The 22,339-nt window shown below is 41.8% G+C and overlaps 1 protein-coding gene across 3 annotated transcripts in view; it reads right to left on the minus strand.

Annotated features, from left to right (window-relative positions):
* The window catches only part of limk2 (LIM domain kinase 2), a 37,941-nt gene that overhangs the window by 9,881 nt on the left and 5,721 nt on the right, over positions 1 to 22,339 (minus strand). The window contains exons 1-5 of one of the 3 annotated variants that reach the window (XM_029763061.1): positions 8,519 to 8,618; positions 7,714 to 7,849; positions 4,564 to 4,673; positions 3,972 to 4,160; positions 3,504 to 3,609 (exon numbers count right to left, since the gene is read on the minus strand). In XM_029763061.1, coding sequence (XP_029618921.1) covers positions 3,504 to 3,609; positions 3,972 to 4,160; positions 4,564 to 4,673; positions 7,714 to 7,731 — 423 coding nt within the window. In that variant the 5' untranslated portion in view covers positions 7,732 to 7,849; positions 8,519 to 8,618. Of the gene's footprint in view, positions 1 to 3,503; positions 3,610 to 3,971; positions 4,161 to 4,563; positions 4,674 to 7,713; positions 7,850 to 8,406; positions 8,619 to 22,339 lie in introns of those variants that run through there. The other 2 variants (XM_029763060.1, XM_029763058.1) reach the window with 2 other exon arrangements.

Raw genomic sequence — 22,339 nt, forward strand, 5'->3', positions numbered from 1 at the left:
TCAGTGTTGTCAAGGTATGTTTTGTCATAATAATAATACTTTAATGTACATGTAGGCCTAACAAAAAAAGAATATAACCTGTATTTAAATGTAGCAATTCGACAAACGCCATTTAGCCTGAGCATCTTTTACAGCATGTCATTGACTCATTGTTTAAGTGGTTTGCAAGTGATTTTGGTTTTTCTAACGGTTGTCAATTCCTTTGGGTCTTCTTTTTCACAGTGCTCAACTAGGCTATGCCTGTGCCACTACACTATATATACACACGAAAGTATGTGGAACACCCCATTAAATTAGTGGATTCGACCACACCCGTTGCTGACAGGCGTATAACATTTAGCGCACAGCCATGAAATCTACATAGACAAACATTGGCAGTAGAATGGCCTTACTAAAGAGCTCATTAACTTTCAACATAGCACCTTCATAAAATGCCACCTTTCCAACAAGTCAGTTCGTCAAATGTCTGCCTTGCCCCGGTCAACTGGAAGTCCTGTTATTGTGAAGTGGAAACGTCTAGGAGCAACAATGGCTCAGCTGCGAAGTTGTAGGCCACACAAGCTCACAGAACGGGACCGCCGAGTGCTGAAGCGTCTGTCCTCAGTTGAAACACTCACTACTGAGTCCCAAACTGACTCTGGAAGCAACGTCAGCACAAGAACTGTTCGTCGGGAGCTTAATGAAATGGGTTTCAATGGCCGAACAGCCGCACACAAGTCTAAGATCACCATGCAAAATGCCAAGCGTCAGCTGGAGTGATGTAAAGCGCGCTGCCATTGGACTCTGGTGCGGTGGAAACACGTTCTCTGGAGTGATGAATCACGCTTCACCATCTGGCAGTCCGACGTACCAATCTGGGTTTGGCGGATGCCAGGAGAACGCTTCCTGCCTCAACGCATAGTGCCAGCTGTAAAGTTTGGTGGCCGAGGAATAATGGTCTGGGGCTGTTTTTCATGGTTTGGGCTAGGCCCCTTAGTTCCAGTGAGGGGAGATCTTAATGCTACAGCATACAATGACATTCTAGACGATTCTGTGCTTCCAACTTTGTGGCAACAGTTTGGAGAAGGCCCTTTCCTGTTTCAGCATGACAATGCCCTCATGCATAAAGCAAGGTCCATACAGAAATGGTTTGTCGAGATCGGTGTGGAAGAACATGACTGGCCTGCACAGAACCCTGACCTCAACCCCATCGAACACCTTTGGGATAAATTGGAACGCCGACTGCGAGCCAAGCCTAATCGCCCAACATCAGTGCCCGACCTCACTAATGCTCGTGGCTGGATGGAAGGAAGTCCCCGCAGCAATGTTCCAACATCTAGTGGAAAGCCTTCCCAGAAGAGTGGAGGCTGTTATAGCAGCAAAAGGGGGACCAACTCTATGTTAATGCCCATGATTCTGGAATGAGATGTTCAACTTTTGGTCAGGTAGTGTATTTGCAATGCATCAGTGCAACAATGTTATCATTACCAGCCCAAAAAGACAACACTAATGCACTTTCTCTCCTCAACTTTCCCCAAAATGCATTTTCTATGCTGTACGCCTGTTTTAAATTCAGCAATTAGTAAAAGCAAGCCCTCTTCTTTCCCTGAATTGGTTATTGGGCTTAGTATTAAAAAGTATAAAAATAAATGTCCTATAGCTTTTGTAGCCTATAGCTTTCCTGGGATTTCACAAGAAGAGGAATGGCCTATTGTGGAGAGGCTTACGTAGCCTATTTCGCACGGGAACAGCCGGAAGAGAGAGGGTAGTGATGTGTAGCTGAGGTAAGAAGCTAAATACTAGCCTGATTAGGCCATTCATTAACTAAATATTAGGCCTATAGGCAAAATAATTACCTGTCAAAGTGCAAGAAAAAAAAGTGAACAGATGATGAAATAGAAAATGTGTAGTGTGTTCCTCCAGGCTGCACTCTGTGGTCCCTGGGCAGGGCACGCAAAGTTCCACTATTGATTAGGCATAGGCCTAAATTTTTAAGACAAGACAATTATTATACCCGGGCTACAACAACACAGTGCAACAAGAAATGTATTGTCATTCTCAAGTGAATATACAATTATTATCCATAGGTTGTAAACTGCAGTGACGTTGGCAAATTTGAATAACCGCTTAAACGTCCTGTTTTGTTTCATGCCAAAATAACTGCATAGGTCTACAGCCTAGGCCTGATTATGAAACAATATGTATCAGTTTGTGTCTATTCTCGACAGTTTAGAAGGACAAGAAAGGTACATTAGCAGGCCGCTCATATGGTGTATTTTGTCAGGATGTAGCCTATCGATGTTAAGATAGGACTACTATCCCGTGTGGCTCAGTTGGTAGAGCATGGTGTTTGCAACGCCAGGGTTGTGGGTTCGATTCCCATGGGGGACCAATACGGAATAATAAAAAATAATACAAAAAATAAAAGAAAAAAATGTATGCATTCACTACTGTAAGTCACTCTGGATAAGAGCGTCTGCTAAATGACTAAAATGTAAATGTACTATAAGAAAATATGTGATTCTCCTTTCAAACTCCCCAGCCGCTAATGCTGTAGCCTATTTTACATTCAGCAAGCAAGAGCAAGCGCGCATCTCTCCTCCTATAGGCTATAAGTAGGCAAAAAAATAAAAAATAAGTGTCCAACTACATTTTGTAGTCTGCTTTTTCCTGGGACTTCACAAGATGTAAGAGGAATAGCCGTGGCAGCGGAGAGGCCAGGTGCGTAATTGCGCAACAGAAAGACAGAGGCTAGAAATGTAGCCTTTAGCATAAGTAGAAGCATATGCATATTATATCATAATTCATGAGCTCAATGTTAGGCTTAGTACCGCAGTGAATATGTCCTGTCAATTTACACAGCGAAAGAAAAAAAAGTTGATCCTGAAGCTGATCCCGAAGCTGTGCTGAGTGTGCTCCCTCCCAGTCCCTGGGAACGCAGCTGGAAAAGCTACATTATGTTTCAGTTTTTTTAGGGACAAGAAATATCTTACCTGGGCTACAACATCACAATGTAATGAAGAATATTATTATTGTTTTCAAGTGAGTACAAAACTCTAGTCTAGGCTGTAAACTGCAGTGAATAGCCTATGTAATTTGAATAACCAGACAAACGCCCGGCGTTTTTAATGCATTGCAGTATTTGGATCAATTATGGGGGGATTTCTCTGCAGTTTAGTCTACAAAGTCCAGACCCATAAGGCCAGTGATCTATTGTATTTTGTCAGGATGTTTCGGCTAACAGAAACATGCTAATGCAGGGATTTCTAGTGGTGCACATATGAATTATGAATAATGTGCGAGTTTCTGCGTTTGGCTTCCGTGTTATTAAAAGTGTTTGAAAATGAGGTGTATAATAGAGCAACGGTCGCAAATACTTATGTAATAGTCACGCTTTATTAAACACCACTGGGTTACTACTGAATAGAGACTACATTTCATTGCTTTATTCAAACTACTGAATGTTATGAAGTTAACCACGTAAAACGTCAGTGAATGGTGAAAAACGGTATCATGCAACTCACCTCTTCCTCCATCAGTGTCCCCACTGGAAGACCGTTGATCTCCAGGATCCTGTCACCAACGTGGATGGCATTCCGAACTTCCGGGCTGATATGCATCCCTCTGACTCTGAGAGAAATACAGCACAAATACATGTCTGTCAGACGCACCAGTATCAGCATGAACTATGACCTGAATTCATACAGGTCTATCAGAAGAGAGTTGGTTCTATTGACTAATCAGCAGTGAGCACCTAGACAATACACAGGTGGGTGTGTCTGACTGTCCACAACATCAAGTACATCAATCAACTAATGAGCGACTCCTTTGGCCGAGTCCTGATCAAGACTATAATAACGCCACCAAAGTAAAGAGACGTGGGATTTCTATAATCAGTTACACAACACATGATTCATCCTGTCCCACTCAAGTCCTAGACAGTCAGGGGTGTATGGATTCACTGGCTGTGAGTGACAGTTAAATCCACTCACTCTTTGACTTGCACGCTAGCTAAGCCGCTGGCCGCGTCCCCTATGACAGAGACAGAAAAGCCCCTCTTGCTGTTGGTGGCAGAGGGCATGGAGATGAGGGTGACCGTGTGAGGCAGAGAGTCCAGGGACGAGTCGGCCGAACGCTTCTCCAACACGGGTGCCAGGACTACCAGCTTATAGCACTTCCCACTGCACCGAGAGGAAGAGGAAGAGAGAGGAGAGAAGAAAGAAGGAATAAGGGGCAGTGTTGTGGATAATGATGTTATTAAAGTGTTTACCAGTTGAAAGTGGTTCAAAGTGTTCATCAACATGTTCTACTTCAACTATGTCATCTGTCTGTACGATGTTTCAAAACAATTGCCCTTTGGGAACAATAAAGTTTTATTGTAGAAAAATATGTAGAGAAGAAGAGAGCAGGAAGGAGGGGTATGGAGAGAGTCAGACCGTAGAGGGAGCTCAGGTGTGAGACAACAGATTCATCAGAAATAGAGCGATGCTGCCTATTTCCAATAACATAAATCACATTCCCTAAACTGCCTCTATCAACATCAGACTAAACAAAAAAATGGAACAGAATTAAAACAACTCTCACCAGTACAGTTTGGAGCGCTCTACCAGAGCATAGGTGTCCCTATCCTCGATGACCACTTTGCAGCTCAGACACACAAAGCACTCTGGGTGATACTTGTATTCTCCGGCCACCTGGAAGAACAGATACAGGTGGGTTTGTCTTTCCCATGGCGTTCCAGCTTCATGGAGAGAACACTGTGCTGTGTGCCGTTCTGTCCGGTGTTGTGTGCTAGATGGTGTTGTGTTCTGTGTGCTGTCCTCCTCTCTTTGCGGCAGTGACACAGTCAGTAACACCTGCTCCACTCTTAACCTATCTGGAATATGCTATGATGTCATCCACCTCCCCGGGACCCAAGCCCTGCCTTCTCTAATCACAGCATGCCTCTCACTGACGCTCTCTCTTTTCACACATTAACATACTCTGAAAGAAAGTCTGGTTCTCTCACGCATGTACAACAGCTTACTCATTCACATGTTACTTCTCTATAACTTTCACACTCCCAATCTATTGGTCTTGCTCTCATGCTAAATTAAACAAAGTATCCACCTCCTGAAGCAAGGGACACACACACACACTCCTACACACAGGGTATGTGCCATAGAGGAGGTTCAGAGGCCACTTCATGTGGGTTTGAACTTCATTCCTGGATCTGAAGTGATCATGTGATGTTAAGGCTGGGCGGGCAGCTGGAAAATCTAAAATGTGCTCCTGTACATGAGGCCTGGAGAGATAATCTATTTAAACCAGTCAGTGTTAACAGACTTCAATTTCATTGGAGTCTTAAGTCTACAACAACAACGAGCTGCAATGCCTTCTAAAGCTTGAATTCAATTTTGGTTAGAGATTTTGTCTCAAGACCTAAGCTCCTCACCAGATCATTTAAAAACAGAATCATTTCTAAAGAATGTGAATATATTAATGAAAACCTGTAGTCTTTGAAGTGGGATAATATGTTCCATTCTCCCCAGCTCTTCATTGTAGGCTGCTATGAGTAAAAGTGTTGGGAAAGGATCTTGTTGCTGGTCCAGGGGGCACTAGGATTAGGCTGAGTGATGTAAGCCATGTGTGCGTCTGTGGCTGTGACTCCCTCCCTCCAGGCTGAAGCATTACCACACTGACCCCAGTCAGAAACAGCCTGAAGGAACCCCAGCTAGACACACACAGCTGTGTCATAGTCCATAGGTGGCTGTGTGTGTGCAGGCTCTCTCGGCAAGGGGAGGCTAGTGTGTGTGTGTGTGTGTGTGTGTGTGTGTGTGTGTGTGTGTGTGTGTGTGTGTGTGTGTGTGGAGCTGGTCTCTATTCATTTGTCTTTTCATTTCCCCATCTTACCAATTGAAAAAGAACAAAAAGAAGGATATTCCAAAGCAGTCTAATTTGAGAGGATTTACAACTGTCAAGAACTGTAAAACGTCTCCACAGCCACAGAGAAAAGTAGGCAAACTGAAATGAAAAATGCCATGCGACGATCTCCTCAGAGAACAAAATGGCATTTGGTGCCATAGCCTGCCCCACAAACACACAACAGCTTTAAGTAGCTGCATGCTCCACACTACTCTCCTCTCCTGAGAGACCCAACAGCTAGACCATTTAACCCAGTGTTGGTTCGGCTGCAGGGTAAGAGAAGGCTGCCAATTCAACCCTGCCAGAAATACTTGGCACTTACAGAGCCAATGTGTCCAAAACCAAATAGAAAGGCCCATTATGTGTTTTGCTTACTGGCAAACTTCAGGTAAAAAAATTAAAATACTTCATTTTGGGGCCCACTTTAATCCAGTTAAAGAGAAATGACCATTTTGTGACCAGGAATTGTTTGTGTTTTCAGCAGTTCTAGTTGTATTTAGACCTGGTTTAATAGGGGCCATAATACTGTTAAAATGAAGTTCCATTAAAAATCACAGCACTCCAACCCCATGCATGGGAATTCCATAGCACTGATGAAACAAGAAGAAAGCTAACCAATATTCAGCCTTCAGCTACACTTCAATAGCATAACCATGAGCTCATGATCTAATCCTGAAAGATGAACATTGATTTGACAAACGCAGTCAAGCCAAACATTCTAACCTTCCCTTAATAACAGATACTTGATCTTTCAAAAACTGTCTCCAATAAACACTGTGGTGGTCTGGTGGCAGACTGGCCGTGCAGTGTGGGTAGTATCTGTTGCCTTTCCACCGCAGTGGACTGAATCAGGTGATGGACTGGTTCCAAAACCACTCCATGTTCTCCATTTTCCCCCCAAAGTTCACTATGTGCCGGGGGAAGTGAACTGTGGAGACTGTACAGAGGAGAACAGAGCGGGGCCATGACGGGGGAACCTAACTAACACACAGAGAGAAGGGCCATGATGAGGGAACCTAACTAACAGAGAGAGAAGCATCCAAATGGAGGAACCTAACACAGACACACACATTGTGCTGGGGAACCTAACTAACAGAAAGAGAAGCATCCACAATGGGGGAACCTAACACAGACACACACATTGTGCTGGGGAACCTAACTAACACAGAGAGAAGGTTCAGGTCCAGTCTGCTCTGTGTGGATGATTACTGCTGTGCCAGTGCCCAGCCCCCATGACCTCTCCTGTACATAAGTATTGACCTCAATCACCAAGGAGATGTTTGTTACAACATAGGGCTTCAACCTTCCCTCTAGGGATTCTGCTGAAAGTTGAGGAGAGGGAAAATTGGGTAAAGCTGATAGTTCCCTCATTTGTACACATGGAGAAAAACAGATCCTATTGCTGCACAACCCACTGAGCGCATATCAAAGAACAGTGATTCACTGTGAGTTGGTGTTATCCGAGTGTGGCCCTACACATCTAACCTCTAAATACAATAGTAATCCTGACAGTGAATTATTAATATATTATCTAATGTACAGCTTTGTCTGACTGTTCTCCATACCAACACTGTCGTCTTTATGTTCAATGAGATCTAAAATTGAACCAAGCCTGAAGCCTATTGCATTATAATACCTGATACTCTGGATCCTGGGCCAACATAAACGGCAACCAGGGTTCTTCTTGCTTTCACACAGGAAGCAAGGACCAGGTGTGCAGAAGCTCCAGGATCACAATCAGACTGGGATATACTGGTATGTGGAAATGACAAACCATAGTCTCAGTGTCTACTGACAGTGAGGTGAGGAGGATGGAGTGGGGTGACTCACCATGGCAGGTCCAGTCATGAGCAGAGAACAGCCATGACACAGCTCTCCAAACTTCTCCCAGTAGTGTTTACGGCAGTACAGCTTGCCATCCTTCTCATAGTACCAGTTGGTCAGGTGGTCACAGCACTCCGAGCACCTGTGGATGAGAAAAACACTTTACCTCTGCAAGAAATGAAGAGAGAAGTGTGGACATACGGATCCTTTCAGCAGAGACCATATCAAGTGTAGAGCAAGCTGTTTCAAGGTGATTCAGAAGAGAGTCACTGCAAAGCCTGAGTGTATCATTTCAAAGACCTGTTGACAATCTCAAAGACTTGTTAGATTTCTGAAAGATTCCTATTGAGCAGAGATTCCCACCACTCAAACAATGGAGAGTGAGAGATGACATGCAGATAGAACCAATAAACAATAGACAAAGCTGGAGCAGAATAACTAGAAAAATATTCTCAAAGAAAACAGCATCTGAAAAAGACAAATACACTGGGGACTTAGTGTGCGATCTAAGTCAGTTAATATTGGAAATAGTTTAACCAACACGCAAACAGTTGACCTGTCTGTACACTTTCCCTCAACCAATCCTCTTTACAAAGAAAGTGACGGTGAAAGAATCCCTTAACGAGAGGCACTGGCACTGTAGACACAGCGCAGAAAAAGCCATTCATCATGTGGAAATTACACTGGTGAACATGATACCTTCCACTCTCAGGTTGCACTGGAGTGCAGCGGTTGCTTCAGGCCTTTCTTTAGGATGACGGTATCTACTTGTCTCTGATCGCCAGGATACGATGTAAAGGAAGTAGGTTACCTTGTTCCTGAGACATGTCACGTCTCGTTGGTGTGATCCATCACAAGGTAGGTAACACTGAAGAGAGTGACTATACACACACACACAATGTCTACATGAGGGCTGTGGTTTCCCAGAAGAATAAAGCGATAAGAAGCAGACCTTGGGAAACGCTAATCATTAACCTTACCTAAATACCAGCAACTAACACCAAAGGCTGCCCTCAGCTCTCCCCATCCACAGCCACATTCCAGCATCTTAATGTGTTCCAGTTGTTCCTGAGGAGGATGAAGCACCTCTCAGACAGAAACCCTGACAACCCTCTACACAGCCTGGTGGAGGGGGATCAACAAAAAATGTGGTGAATGCACTGATTTGTCTGAATTTCTAGTTGAGTAATGCTTGATTTTATTATGTTGTTGTACAAAAACCTTCATTTTTCGCAAAACAATTCTGCCGCCACATCACTACTCCAGAGCTGATTGATCCATATCCTTGACTGGAGAGAAACTTGGCAAATCAGGCAGAAATGTATGGCTTCAACAATAGAGACGGAATGTTCATAGAGTTAGGAATGCTGAAGTTGCGGAGAGATCAGGGAGCACCTGCAGGCTATGAGGATACCTTCAGGTAGTTTCACAGGTTATGCAAAATGGCAGCACCAGGTTAAGCTGTGTCAGGCGCACAATCAATTCTAAACCTCTCTCAAAGAGATTAGTCTAGGTCTCTAAACTGGCAGCCCACTTACACAGACTCCCTGTGAAGGGGTTGCCAGTTCTGCCTACTGACTCATTCATCTGGAGGATCATTTATAAACCGTGCATACACACAAAATATACCCCAATATGTGTGTGCACCAGTTTTCACGCAAAACTTGCCATTTAAAATGTTTTACTTGACATGAGAATGTGCATACCTCCCTGCAAACTTCAGACCATGCGTACGCACATCTGCTAGTGGTTGAAATATTGTATTGCAAGCTGGCAAGTATTTAGTGCAAATGGGGGATATGATGAAATGCTTATACAGAAAAAAACGAACAGAAAAACATCTGAATAAGAAAGTAACCATTTGCCATTAGTGAGAACAGCAAAAATCTATGTGTATTATATTCAGAATCTAAAATAATTCGACATAGGAATCATTTTCCTATTTATTTTCATAGCCATTGCAGAATATATTCCTCACATTTTCTGGCTGTGATGGTTTGATATTCCCAAAGTAGCCATACAACAAATTTGAAATGACCATGCGCATCTCTCATTTAATTGGACCTTGTAGCCCAGTAAATAGACAGGCTATACAGTATGTATTTCAAACTTTGCAATATCATAAGCAGCGGGGTTTATAATACTGGTATACAGTCGAATTTAACAGCTAATCTTTTACATTGAAGTAGGCCTATGTACCAAGTTAAGTTTTTATTGTCATGTGCAAAAGTAGCCTACAGTGAAATGCCTTTCTTGCTCTTCACCAACAACGCAGTAATGAATATCAGTAGCACTACATAAAATGTATTTTAAAAAGACAAGCAGAACAAAAACATACAAGAAATATTACTAACACTGTAAGTAGTGTAATTGCATTTCTTTTTTGCAGCCTGTCCTACAATGTTTCAGAATTGGCGGGCGAATCCAAACGTTCTGCTGACAGGTCAACGACAATTTACCATTGTTTTCTCATTCACAAATTGACACAGTCCTTTTCCAAATACAGAATAAATTAATGCTAAAGATTACAACATTCTGGCAACACATTAAATAGACTAGTAGCTTATGTAAACATTTTGACAGTATGGGTAGCCTACAATATAGCCTACCCATACTGTCATAATACAATATAGCTGTGCGATAGGAGCACAACATCATTGCCTATTAAATCAAAGAGCCTATACCAAGGCAAGACATACTGTATGAACCCAATAATCTATTGGTAAACTAAATATTGGACAACAATTAGTATTTTGCATGCTGTGGCCTAACGCCAATAGTTGTAAATTATACAGCAAACAAAGAGAATTATCGTCACCATAAAAAGTGAATGGAGGCGTTTTCCCAGGCGGAGTTTTAATGCTCGTTCACGTCTGATTTATAACTGGAAACATGCCTATGTATGGCGTGTGCCAAGTTTATAAATCTCAATATGGGGTGTGTGGACTTTTCAGAAATGGCACAAGCAGAAATTTATAACAACGGTTATAAATGAGGCCCCTTGACTGGAGGACACTCGGTAAACTGGCAGAAGACAAACATTGAGGTAACAGTCTTAACAAAAATGCCAAGCACCTGCCTGTCTGGGGTATTGGTGTAGTTTTTCCCTTTATAAAGCACCAGAACATTCCAGTGCTAGCCTGGGTCTGTGGGCGGGGCTTATTTTTATTTTATTTAACTACGCAAGTCAGTTAAGAACAAATTCTTATTTTCAATAATGGCCTACCCAGGATCAAACCAGGGTCTGTAGTGACGCCTCAAGCACCGTGATGCAGTGCCTTCGACTGCTGCAACACTATGGATCACAGTTCTCTTAACCTGCAGTAGAGTTGATTCTGGCTCATCAGCATTTGGAGAGAAAATCCACTCCTGGGGATTAGGCAGGTCAATTCCCTTTTACAATGGTTCATTCTAACACAACACTTATTACTGGTTACTTGGACTAAACCTTATGGAGGTGGTTTATGGCTTCTGGTACACTATGTGAGGAAACCAATGCTCCAAAAACATGCAGCCTACGCACACACACAGAGACTAAAGCAAGAATAGGTAAGCAGGAAAAGAGTGAAAAAGTTATTTCCAGGCCTTCCCGTGCACACAGCCTGGTCTCATAGACTAGACGTAACATAGCAAATGTAAATCCATGACACTCTAATTAGTATGATATGTTAAGTTTGGTATGGTTACATAAGACAGATGGTTACTTAAAGGTGGGATGGTTGGTCGGGGTGGATGGGTGGGCGTATAATGCGAAATTCTAGCAACAAAGGTTGCGCGTTCGAATCTCATCATCACGAAAACTTTTGCAACTTTTCAACTACTTACTACTTTTTAGCTAATTTGCAACTTTTTTTAATTAATTTTTTTATCTTTATTTTAACAGGGAAAACAGACTGAGACCTGGATCTCTTTTACGGCTGTGCCCTGTGTAAACATGTTGAGTTTTAGGCATACAGACAAGAACATTTCAAACATACAAAACAAAGACACAATTCAACAGAAACAATCACAGACAACATCATATTGATCCTCCATAACATTTTTGAAATGGGCAAGGGACACCAGAGTGTCTAACTTAAGTTGGATCTGCAGTTTGTTCCATAAATAAGGTGCAAAGGAACTAAAGGCAGTCCTACCCAACTCTGTGGAGACCGCAGGAGTCTCTAATGTAATCCACATCTGTGATCTGGTTTTAAAATTTGTATATCTAGTGGAAATTAATGATGATATATATGGAGGTAGTTTTAAAAGAAGTGCTTTATAAATAAACAAGAGAGCATGTTGCTCTCGCCTCACAGATAGAGAGGCCCAACCCACATGTTGATATAGGATACAGTGATGAGTTTTGTAGCTATCACCCGTGATAAACCTGAGTGCACAATGGTAAATAGCATCCAGTGGTTTTAATGTGTTTGCCGATGCATGCATATAGATAATATCACCATAATTTAAAACGGACATAAAAGTAGCCTGCAGAATTTGTTTTCTATTTACGGAGGACAGACAAGCCCTGTTTCTGTAAAGGAACCCTATCTTGAATTTGAGCTTTTTTCCCAATTCAGTAACATGTTTTTTAAAAGAAAGCCTATCATCTAATCATACCCCTAAACATTTATATGCAGAGACCTGTTTGATTTGAGTACCATCCAAGCTAGTGATTACAAAAGTGTTTCTAACTGAGAGTTTAGACCTAGAAAAAAACATGACATTTGTTTTCTTAGCATTTAAAACAAGTTTAAGTTGTAAAAGAGACCCCTGTAGTATCCTAAAATCAGACTCCAACTGCATTAAAGCTTGGTCCGCTGTTGGAGCAATAGAGTACATCACTGTGTCATCTGCATATAAATGGAATTTACAATATCTGACATCATCACCAATGTTGTTTATATAAAGTGAGAACAATAGTGGGCCAATTATTGAACCCTGAGGGACCCCTTTAAGTAACTGTCAGACTTGACGAAAAATCAACTAACTGGCCAGTACCACAATGGCCACTTTTCCTTTCAAATAAAAAACCAGCAGAGATGAAATGCTTATTAAAAGCATCACAAATATCATTTTTTTCACTTAGGATACAGGAATCTGAGGTAATTTGCTTAGGAAGAGAAACAGCAGAATCCCCCCGTTTCAGTGAATTAACGGTTTTCCAGAATTTTGCAGGATCTCCTGCAGAATCTGTCATAGCATTAAGGAAGTAATTTGATTTTGCCTTTTTGACAGCTGCAGTACATTTATTTCTCAATTGCCTAAAAAACAGCCAATCAGCTGGAGTACCTGTTTTCCTCGCCAAGGCCCAGGCCCGATTCTTTTGCAGGAAAAGACCTGACAATTCAGGAGAGAACCAAGAACTGGTTCGGTTTCTTACTCTGTGATTCTTAAGCGGGGCATGTTTATCAGACATAGAGGTAACAATAGAAGAGAAAAAAGCAAGGGCTAAAACCGGGTCCAGAAAGCAGCAAGTGGATAAAAACTCAGAGTGATATAAGTCAAGGGTAAAAGCTTGCTGTGAGAAATGTTTATAATTTCTCTTAGAGATTATACAGGGATCAGAGTGTTTCAGCCTGGTATCTCTAATACAAGCAATAGGGCAGTGGTCACTGATATCATTTGCAAAAACCCCACTGGCTGTGTATTTATGGGGGGTATTTGTTAGAATAATGTATAGTAGAGTAGATTTTACTGGGTTGGTTTAGTTATCAGCCGAGTTAGATTTAGCTCAGTACAAATGCCTTTTAATTTATCGGATACTGGTGAAAGCCAATCCAGGTTAAAATCTCCCAAAATCAGTAATTCAGAGTTTGCATAAATTGACAGTATATCAGATAGTTTGCATAGAGTACAAGGAGGAGCTGAGGGGGGGGGGGGGGGGGGGCGATATACCCCTCCTAGAGTTAAATGAGCATTATTACCAAGTACCAAATTTAAAACTAGACATTCATATTGCTTTGGGACAGAGGTTGATATGGACACAGAAACATTTAAGCAGCATTTTACATAAATCGCGATACCACCACCTCTACCAACTCTATCAGCTCTATAAATACTGTACCCAATCAACTGAACATCTGAATCGGGCACAGAATCACACAGCAACGATTCAGATACAACCAATAAGTCAACATTTGATTGTGAGACCAAAATTTCAATAAAGTCCAACTTTTGGATCAGGCTTCTAGCATTCAAATGAATTATTCCAATGCCATTGCTACAGGAATTCATATGAGATGGAGTATCCAAGGTAGCACCTGAAGCTGCACTGGATGAGCAATAAACCATTTGAGCTATTGACAGAGCTTAATTTTATGGAGACAAGATTACTACTAACAATACCTCTCTGCATGTGAGTAGTATTCGCAATACGGTGATTGGACAATAATCTAGGAATTGCAGAAAGGTTGTTAACTGTAGTTTGTTCCATATTTGCAATCGAGGGACTAATTAATGAAACTGGGAGAGGAGCATTGAACGTAGTCTGATAGGGGAGCGTACAATCCCAAAAGTCAGCCCCCGAAAATACACAACGTCAGGTATCAAAGGCTCTACATGAGGCAAGAGTAAGAGACATGTTGGTGGAGAGGATGCTGGAGCCATACCTGTTAAGATGTAAATTACTTAGAATGTTAGATAACCCAGCCCTAACCTCAACTCTTATATTAAAGCTTGATGATTCTTTGAATCAGCTATGTAGTACTAGGGCAAAACCAAAACATGCACCCCTTGGAGTCCCCAGGACCGAGTTTGGGAAACACTGCCTTCACCTTTAAACAAACTCAAAAACTTAACCCTAGCCTAGCTAACGTTAGCCAGCTAGCTAGAATTCGTAACATATCATACGCTGGGCAAATTCATAGCATATAATACAAATTGTAATTCGAAATGGGTGATGGACATCCACGAATGAATATATACCATACAAAACATAACATTATCATACTAAATGGAGTGTGATGGATTTACGTACAGAATAATACGAAATGCTCCGAGACTAGGTTGGTGCACAGAGGGATGGTGTGGAAAAGCAGAGGGGTGCAGAAAGGCTGTCCAGATAAAGATCACATTAGTGAGGGGAGTGCTGTATGTAATAGGGAACGCTGCCCTCGGACTGGCCTAACGCCCAAATTAGATCCTTTTGTCTGATGGAATGTTGACCAGATCATACATCGAGGTTACAGAATGAAACTAAAAAAAGTGACCAAAAAGGAACTGTATTAAAACATTGTTTTTGTCTTTTTCCCCCTCATCTGTACTCTCCTCTATACTACTGAGACTGTTTAGTGTGTTAGCCAAACTGTGGTCAGTAGTAGTGCCCTACTCTATGTGATAGTGAACCTGAATATTGCATGTACACTCACGCACGCACTGTATGTGAGTATTTGTGAGCAACCTGTATATCATCATTGTGTGTGTGTGTAAAGAGCCAGAGTGTTTTTATAACACAGTCATGGAAACGGACAGAAACAGGAGGCAATTCTGAAACACACACACACACACACACACACGTGTGCGTGTACGACAGGTGAGAAGAATATCTTGTCTCCAGGTGTGCGTTTCAGGGAAACCAACTTTCACTGTAAAACTGAACAACGTAACGTTTGGATGGTCTCTGTTGAGTCATAGTGTGTCCTCCCTCCCTGTCATACCAAAACAACCCAATACCTGAGGAGAAACATTGGATTGGTCGGTCCTAGTGTGGGGGATAAAGGATAACTGTAGAGTACACAGTCATGTCCCTGAATAAATAGCCTAAAGACCAAAACAAAGATTATCTGATCTAAAAGCAAAAAACACAATCAGCAGAGTAAACAACGCTGGTGTCACTTCTCAACCAAGCATTCTTGAGAAAGAAAAGAAAAAGATAAACAAAGAGACATGTCTCAGGTAAGAGGAAGGACTGGTCCTCCCAACAATGTCAGGGACTTACCCTGCTTAGACAAACATTACTCATTTGATTTCCTCAATTCCACAAATGCCTTTTGTTTTAGTGTACTAGAATCTCCCAGGCAGGTCGTGCAACTAAAGCTGGTCTTAAGCTAGGTTTCCATCCAATTGGCGACAGATTTTCATGCAAATATTCTCAAATCTGCATGAAAAAAATATGTACATTTTCCCTCCAGTGGTGTTTCCACCAAACAAACTTATTGCAGATAAAAAAATATATATAAAAAAAATCAGTGCATGATGACATGGTGTACACAAAATGTACTTTTTGGCTTACATTTGTATGTACCCAATAAAAATCTAATGTTCAGTGTGTTTCCATTTTATTTTCAACTCTACCAACATTTTTATAATGAGAACGGTTGCCTTAAATAGCTAAAAATGTGCCTACTCTGGTCTTGGCACATGCGCTCTAGCCAACAGCTTGCAGATAGTGCAGGTAGGTTGTGTGGTTAGGCTAGTCTACATGAGATGATTTTGGATAAGAGTGAGAATATTTGTATTTGTCAAATAGCAGTCAAGCATCGATCAACATAACATCAGAATAAGACTCTTGATATTTATTGGAAAGGATCATCAAGCTCATCACCATGCACTTTATGAACACTTAACTTCATCAGTACTTATTTCATCTGTAGCCTAATAAACTGATTGGTTTCCCGAGTCATAGCGGAAGGACCATATACCATATCATCCAGTGACTCCAAGTTTGTTTCGATATGCATAACCGCGGGAAGTAGGGGTGCCGAGTGTGCTGCAGCACCCCTTGATAAATTATTACTCCTGTATGAGCGGAGAAAATGTATTGTCAGCAGAGCGGAGTGAAAAATCCCCCCCCCCCCCGGTGTCGTCCAACATGTTCCTCAACCCGCCCCCCCAACCCCTACCATTTTACATTTCAACTTCAAGTCCCAAGGATTCCAGATAGCACGGATCCTTATCTCAGGGTGACTCTGTTGTGCTCCCATGTTACACTACTAGTTTCTGGGAGGGAGAGAAAACCCCTCCTCTAATTCTATTGCAAGGAGGTTCCATAAAGAATTCATACTGTAATGTATTCTAAAATGCTGGAAACTGACACTAAGCATTATAGGGAAGCAGTGTTGTAGGAATGGAAACAACACAAACACTAGTTCAAGATGCCATAGGACTCCCTTTAGGACTACCCAGAAGGCAACCAATGTGAACAGATAGTTACAGTTCCAATCAAACACATCAAGGTTACATTATTGGACCCCACAGACAATTAATGAGGGGAAAGGATTGTCAGTATGACTTGAGCCTGAAGGCTTCACCTCTTTTAGAAGAATAACATTGACTCATAAAGCACAATCCTTCGGGACAAGCCAGGATCCAGTTTTCCATGGCAAAAACAAAGGACTTTGTGCAGTGTCTGGCGCTGCGGGCCCACGACTCTGAATCGCTGTCTTGGAATGCGGGCACACAACACACTGTCCAGTCTTTACCTATACGTTCGCCTGACAACGTCAGCTTTACTGGAACAGGGATAACATCAGCCTTTAACAATGCTGTACAACTTGGAGGAGGTGCAAAGCTCTGTGTGCACAATAGAACAGAGCGGGGGGTAACATGGAAAAGGAAACTACTGTCGTTGCTTTAGAGTTTGACAATGTCCCACTTGGAGTGAGAATAATTCTGTATTACAATGACAAAATTAATGAAGTTACCAGAAAAGAGGCTAACATTTGAGGAAAAGGAAGATTTTGGGCCAGGGTTTCTGACTGTTGAACTCCAGCCCACTTGGTTTAGCGTCAGTATAGTCGTCTGGATTGGAGGTTTTTTCCAAAGCAGATGCTCCATCTGAAGAGTTCATTTCACAGAAAATTTGTGAGATGATTTGGGGGGGCAAGAGAGAAAGAAGGAGCTAGAAAGAGAGAGAAAGAAGGATCTAGAGAGAGAAAGTTGCACAACTGCATCAAGGACTTGGCTTTTGAACTGACACTAGGTGCAGTAGTGCTACAAAAGAGTCAATTATAGAAAAACAGAAAGAGACCCAAATACTGGGTTATGTAAGAACATTGTGCCGCTAAAAAGCTTTGCTAGAAATTTGAGTGCTTGGACAAATTTCAGTTGAAAGAATAAGGAACACTCACAAATGGCAAGTCCCTTCTACTCTACGGAGACATAATCGGAAATACCTCATATTAGGATGCACAATTCAGTTAATCTTAGACTTCATTAATTTATTATATTCAGGGACAATTCAGAGCTCAAGAAAAACAGCTATACTCTAATCAGTTCTATTCAACTAGTCATTAGTTCTACTTTTCCATTCGTGTTACATAACCTTGTGTGCTGGATGGGCACAGTGAGTGTCAGAAACACACTCCCTCTCCTTACTATATTAACAAAGCTGCCGTGACTCTGCCCTCAATCCCAGCTTCCCCTCTCACAAAAGCCCTGTGGAGCGCGTTGTCATCTTCTAGACCATGACCTGTCCATTCTTGGATTGTCTATCTGAAGCCCCATCGTCAAATCCATAAATTATCTTCACGTAAAGTAAAACCTGAGTGATTGCATTTCACAAACAGAGCTTTAGAGGAGCTAAATGTTTGTTTGAGCGTCTGTACATGGACAATTCCACAGTGCAGATGCAAAGTTTGGAAACAGAATGACGGCACAAACAGGTATTCTGTTTACAAACTTTGCATCTGCACTGTCAAGTAAATGTGTTTTTGTAAAATGTTCAGTGTAAATTGTTAAAAGTAGTCCTTGTGCATAGAGTTGTTTGTTTTGTTGACCTTTGCAATCATTGGTTTTTGTGTGACATTCAGATTTTTCAAAAATGTGCCTCAGTGTCACTATGTTTATTAACGTGGAATTGACCACATACAGTGCCGACAAAGTATTCAGACTCCTTGACTTTTTCCACATTGTTACATTACAGCCTTATTCTAAAATGGATTAAATAGTTGTCCCCCCTCCCCATCAATCTACACACAATACCCCACAATGGCAAAGCAAAAACAGTTTAGAAATATTTTCAAATGTATAAAAAAATAAACTGAACTATCACTTTTTTTAACTAGGCAAGTCAGTTAAGAACACATTTTTATTTACAATGACGGCCTAGGAACAGTGGGTTAACTGCCTTGTTCAGGGGCAGTTTGGGGTTTCAATCTAGCAACCTTTTGGTTTCTGGCCCAACGCTCTAACCACTCGGCTACCTGCCGCCCAATTTACATACAGTACCAGTCAAGGGTTTTTGTTTATTTTTACTATTTTCTACATTGTAGAATAATAGTGATGACAACACTTTTAAATAACACATATGGAATCATGTAGTAACCAAAAAAGTGCTATACAAATACAAATATTTTATATTTGAGATTCTTCAAAGTAGCCACCCTTTGCCTTGATGACAACTTTGCACACTTTTGGTATTCTCTCAAACAGCTTCATGAGGTAGTCACCTGGAATGCCTTTAAATTAACAGGTCAGCCTTATTAAAAGTTAATTTCTGGGATTTATTTCCTTCTTAATGCGTTTGAACCAATCAAATAAAAGTTCATTTGTCACGTGCGCCAAATACAACAGGTGTAGACCTTACAGTGAAATGCTTACTTACAGGCTCTAACCAATAGTGCAAAAAAGGTATTAGGTGAACAATAGGTAAGTAAAGAAATAAAACAACAGTAAAAAGACAGGCTATATACAGTAGCGAGGCTATGAAAAGTATCGAGGCTATATACAGGCAACGGTTAGTAAGGCTGAATGAGGTAGTATGTACATGTAGATATGGTTAAAGTGACAATGCATATATGATGAACAGAGAGTAGCAGTAGCGTAAAAGAGGGGTTGGCGGGTGGTGGGACACAATGCAGATAGCCTGGTTAGCCAATGTGCGGGAGCCCTGGCTGGTCGGCCCAATTGAGGTAGTATGTACATGAATGTATAGTTAAAGTGACTATGCATATATGATAAACAGAGAGTAGCAGCAGCGTAAAAAGAGGGGTTGGGGGGAGGGGGGCACACAATGCAAATAGTCCGGGTAGCCATTTGATTACCTGTTCAGGAGTCTTATGGCTTGGGGGTAAAAAAAAACTGTTGAGAAGCCTTTTTGTCCTAGACTTGGCACTCCGGTACCGCTTGCCATGCGGTAGTAGAGAGAACAGTCTATGACTGGGGTGGCTGGGGTCATTGACAATTTTTAGGGCCTTCCTCTGACACCGCCTGGTGTAGAGGTCCTGGACAGCTTAGCCCCAGTGATGTACTGGGCCGTACGCACTACCCTCTGTAGTGCCTTGCGGTTAGAGGCCGAGCAATTGCCGCGTACCAGGCAGTGATGCAACCAGCCAGGATGCTCTCGATGTTGCAGCTGTAGAACCTTTTGAGGATCTCAGGACCCATGCCAAATCTTTTTAGTTTCCTGAGGGGGAATAGGCTTTTCAGTTGTGTTGTGACTAGGTAAGGGTGGTATACAGAAGATAGTCCTATCTGGTAAAAGATCAAGTCCATATTATGCCAAGAACAGCTCAAATAAGCAAAGAGAAACGACAGTGCATCATTACTTTAAGACATGAAGGTCAGTCAATCTGGAAAATTTCAAGAACTTTTAAAGTTTCTTCAAGTGCAGTCACCAAAACCATCAAGCGTGATTACGAAAATGGCTCTCATGAGGACTGTAACAGGAAAAGAAGACCCAGAGGTACAGTTGAAGTCGGAAGTTAACATACACTTAGGTTGGAGTCATTAAAACTCATTTTTCAACCACTCCACAAATTTCTTGTTAACAAACTATAGTTCTGGCAAGTCAGTTAGGACATCTACTTTATGCATGACAAGTAATTTTTCCAACAATTGTTTACAGACAGATTATTTAACTTAAGTTTACATACATTAATTTGACTGTACCGTTAAACAGCTTGGAAAAATCCAGAAAATTATGTCATGGCTTTAGAAGCTTCTGATAAATTATGTCAATTAGCCTGACTCAATCGGAGGTGTACCTGTGGATGTATTTCAAGGCCTACCATCAAACTCAGTACCTCATTGCTTGACATCATGGGAAAATCAAAAGATATCAGCCAAGACCTCAGAAGAAAAATTGTAGACCTCCACAGGTCTGGTTCATCCTTGGGTGCAATTTCCAAACGCCTGAAGGTACCGCGTTCATCTGTACAAACAATAGTATGCAAGTATAAACACCATGGGACCACGCAGTCATCATACCGCTCAGGAAGGAGACACATTCTGTCTCCTAGAGATGAACGTACTTTGGTGCCAAAAGTGCAAATCAATCCCAGAACAACAGCAAAGGACCTTGTGAAGATGCTGGAGGAAACAGGTACAAAAGTATCTATATCCACAGTAAAACGAGTCCTATATCGACATAACCTGAAAAGCCGCTCAGCAAGAAAGAAGCCACTGCTCCAAAACCACCATAAAAAAGCTAGACTACGGTGTACAACTGCACATGGGGACAAATATCGTACTTTTTGGAAAATGTCCTCTGGTCTGATGAAACAAAAATCAAACTGTTTGGCCATAATGACCATCATTATGTTTGGAGGAAAAAGGGGGAGGCTTGCAAGCCGAAGAACACCCTCCCAACCGTGAAGCACGGGGGTGGCAGCATTATGTGGTGGGGGAGCTTGCTGCAGGAGGGACTGGTGCACTTCACAAAATAGATGGCATCATGAGGGAGGAAAATTATGTGGATATATTGAAGCAACATCTCAAGACATCAGTCAGGAAGTTAAAGCTTGGTTGCAAATGGGTCTTCCAAATGGACAATGACCCCAAGCATACTTCCAAAGTTGTGGCAAAATGGCTTAAGGACAACAAAGTCAAGGTATTGGAGTGGCCATCACAAAGCCCTGACCACAACCCTATAAAAATATTTATGGGCAGAACTGAAAAAGCATGTGCGAGCAAGGAGGCCTACAAACCTGACTCAGTTACACCAGCTCTGTCAGGAGGAATGGGCCAAAATTCACCCAACTTATTATGGGAAGCTTGTGGAAGGCTACCCGAAATGTTTGACCCAAGTTAAACAATTAAAAGGCAATGCTACCAAACACTAATTGAGTGCATGTAAACTTCTGACCCACTGAGAATGTGATGAAAGAAATAAAATCTGAAAGAAATAATTCTCTCTATTATTATTGAAAGATTAGTGGAATCTGTGTGGGTAGCTGGACAGGTAGGATGACTGACAGTGAGGGTGAACAGGTGGTCACGGGTCAGGTGACAGAGGAATGGATGAGACTGAGGCAGGAATTCCTTTAACCATACAGTGGTATATTTACTGAGTAGTGTGGATTCATGGACGCACAGAACTTCTGGATTTGATAGAGTGAAGGAAGAGAAAGCAGCGCGATCAGGCGATGGTGATTTCCTCCTTTTATGGAGTGGAGATCTGTCGGACATTTCCACCTGACCTAATTAAAGCACCCCTGGCCCAGCTGAGTAAGTGGCAATGAATTAAAGGATTATTCCACCAACTCCATGGGCTTTTTCTACAATTATTCTGACATTTCACATTCTTAAAATAAAGTGGTGATCCTAACTGACCTAAGACAGGTGTATGTAAACTTGCGACTTCAACTGGACCTCTACTGCATGAATCAGGCCTTCATGGTCAAATTGCTGTGAAGAAACCACTACTAAAAGGACGACAATAATAAAAAGAGACTTGCTTGGGCCAAGAAACACAAGCAATGGACATTAG

The sequence above is a fragment of the Salmo trutta genome, chromosome 9 (assembly GCF_901001165.1).
Source record: "Salmo trutta chromosome 9, fSalTru1.1, whole genome shotgun sequence".
NCBI classification, from domain to species: domain Eukaryota; kingdom Metazoa; phylum Chordata; class Actinopteri; order Salmoniformes; family Salmonidae; genus Salmo; species Salmo trutta.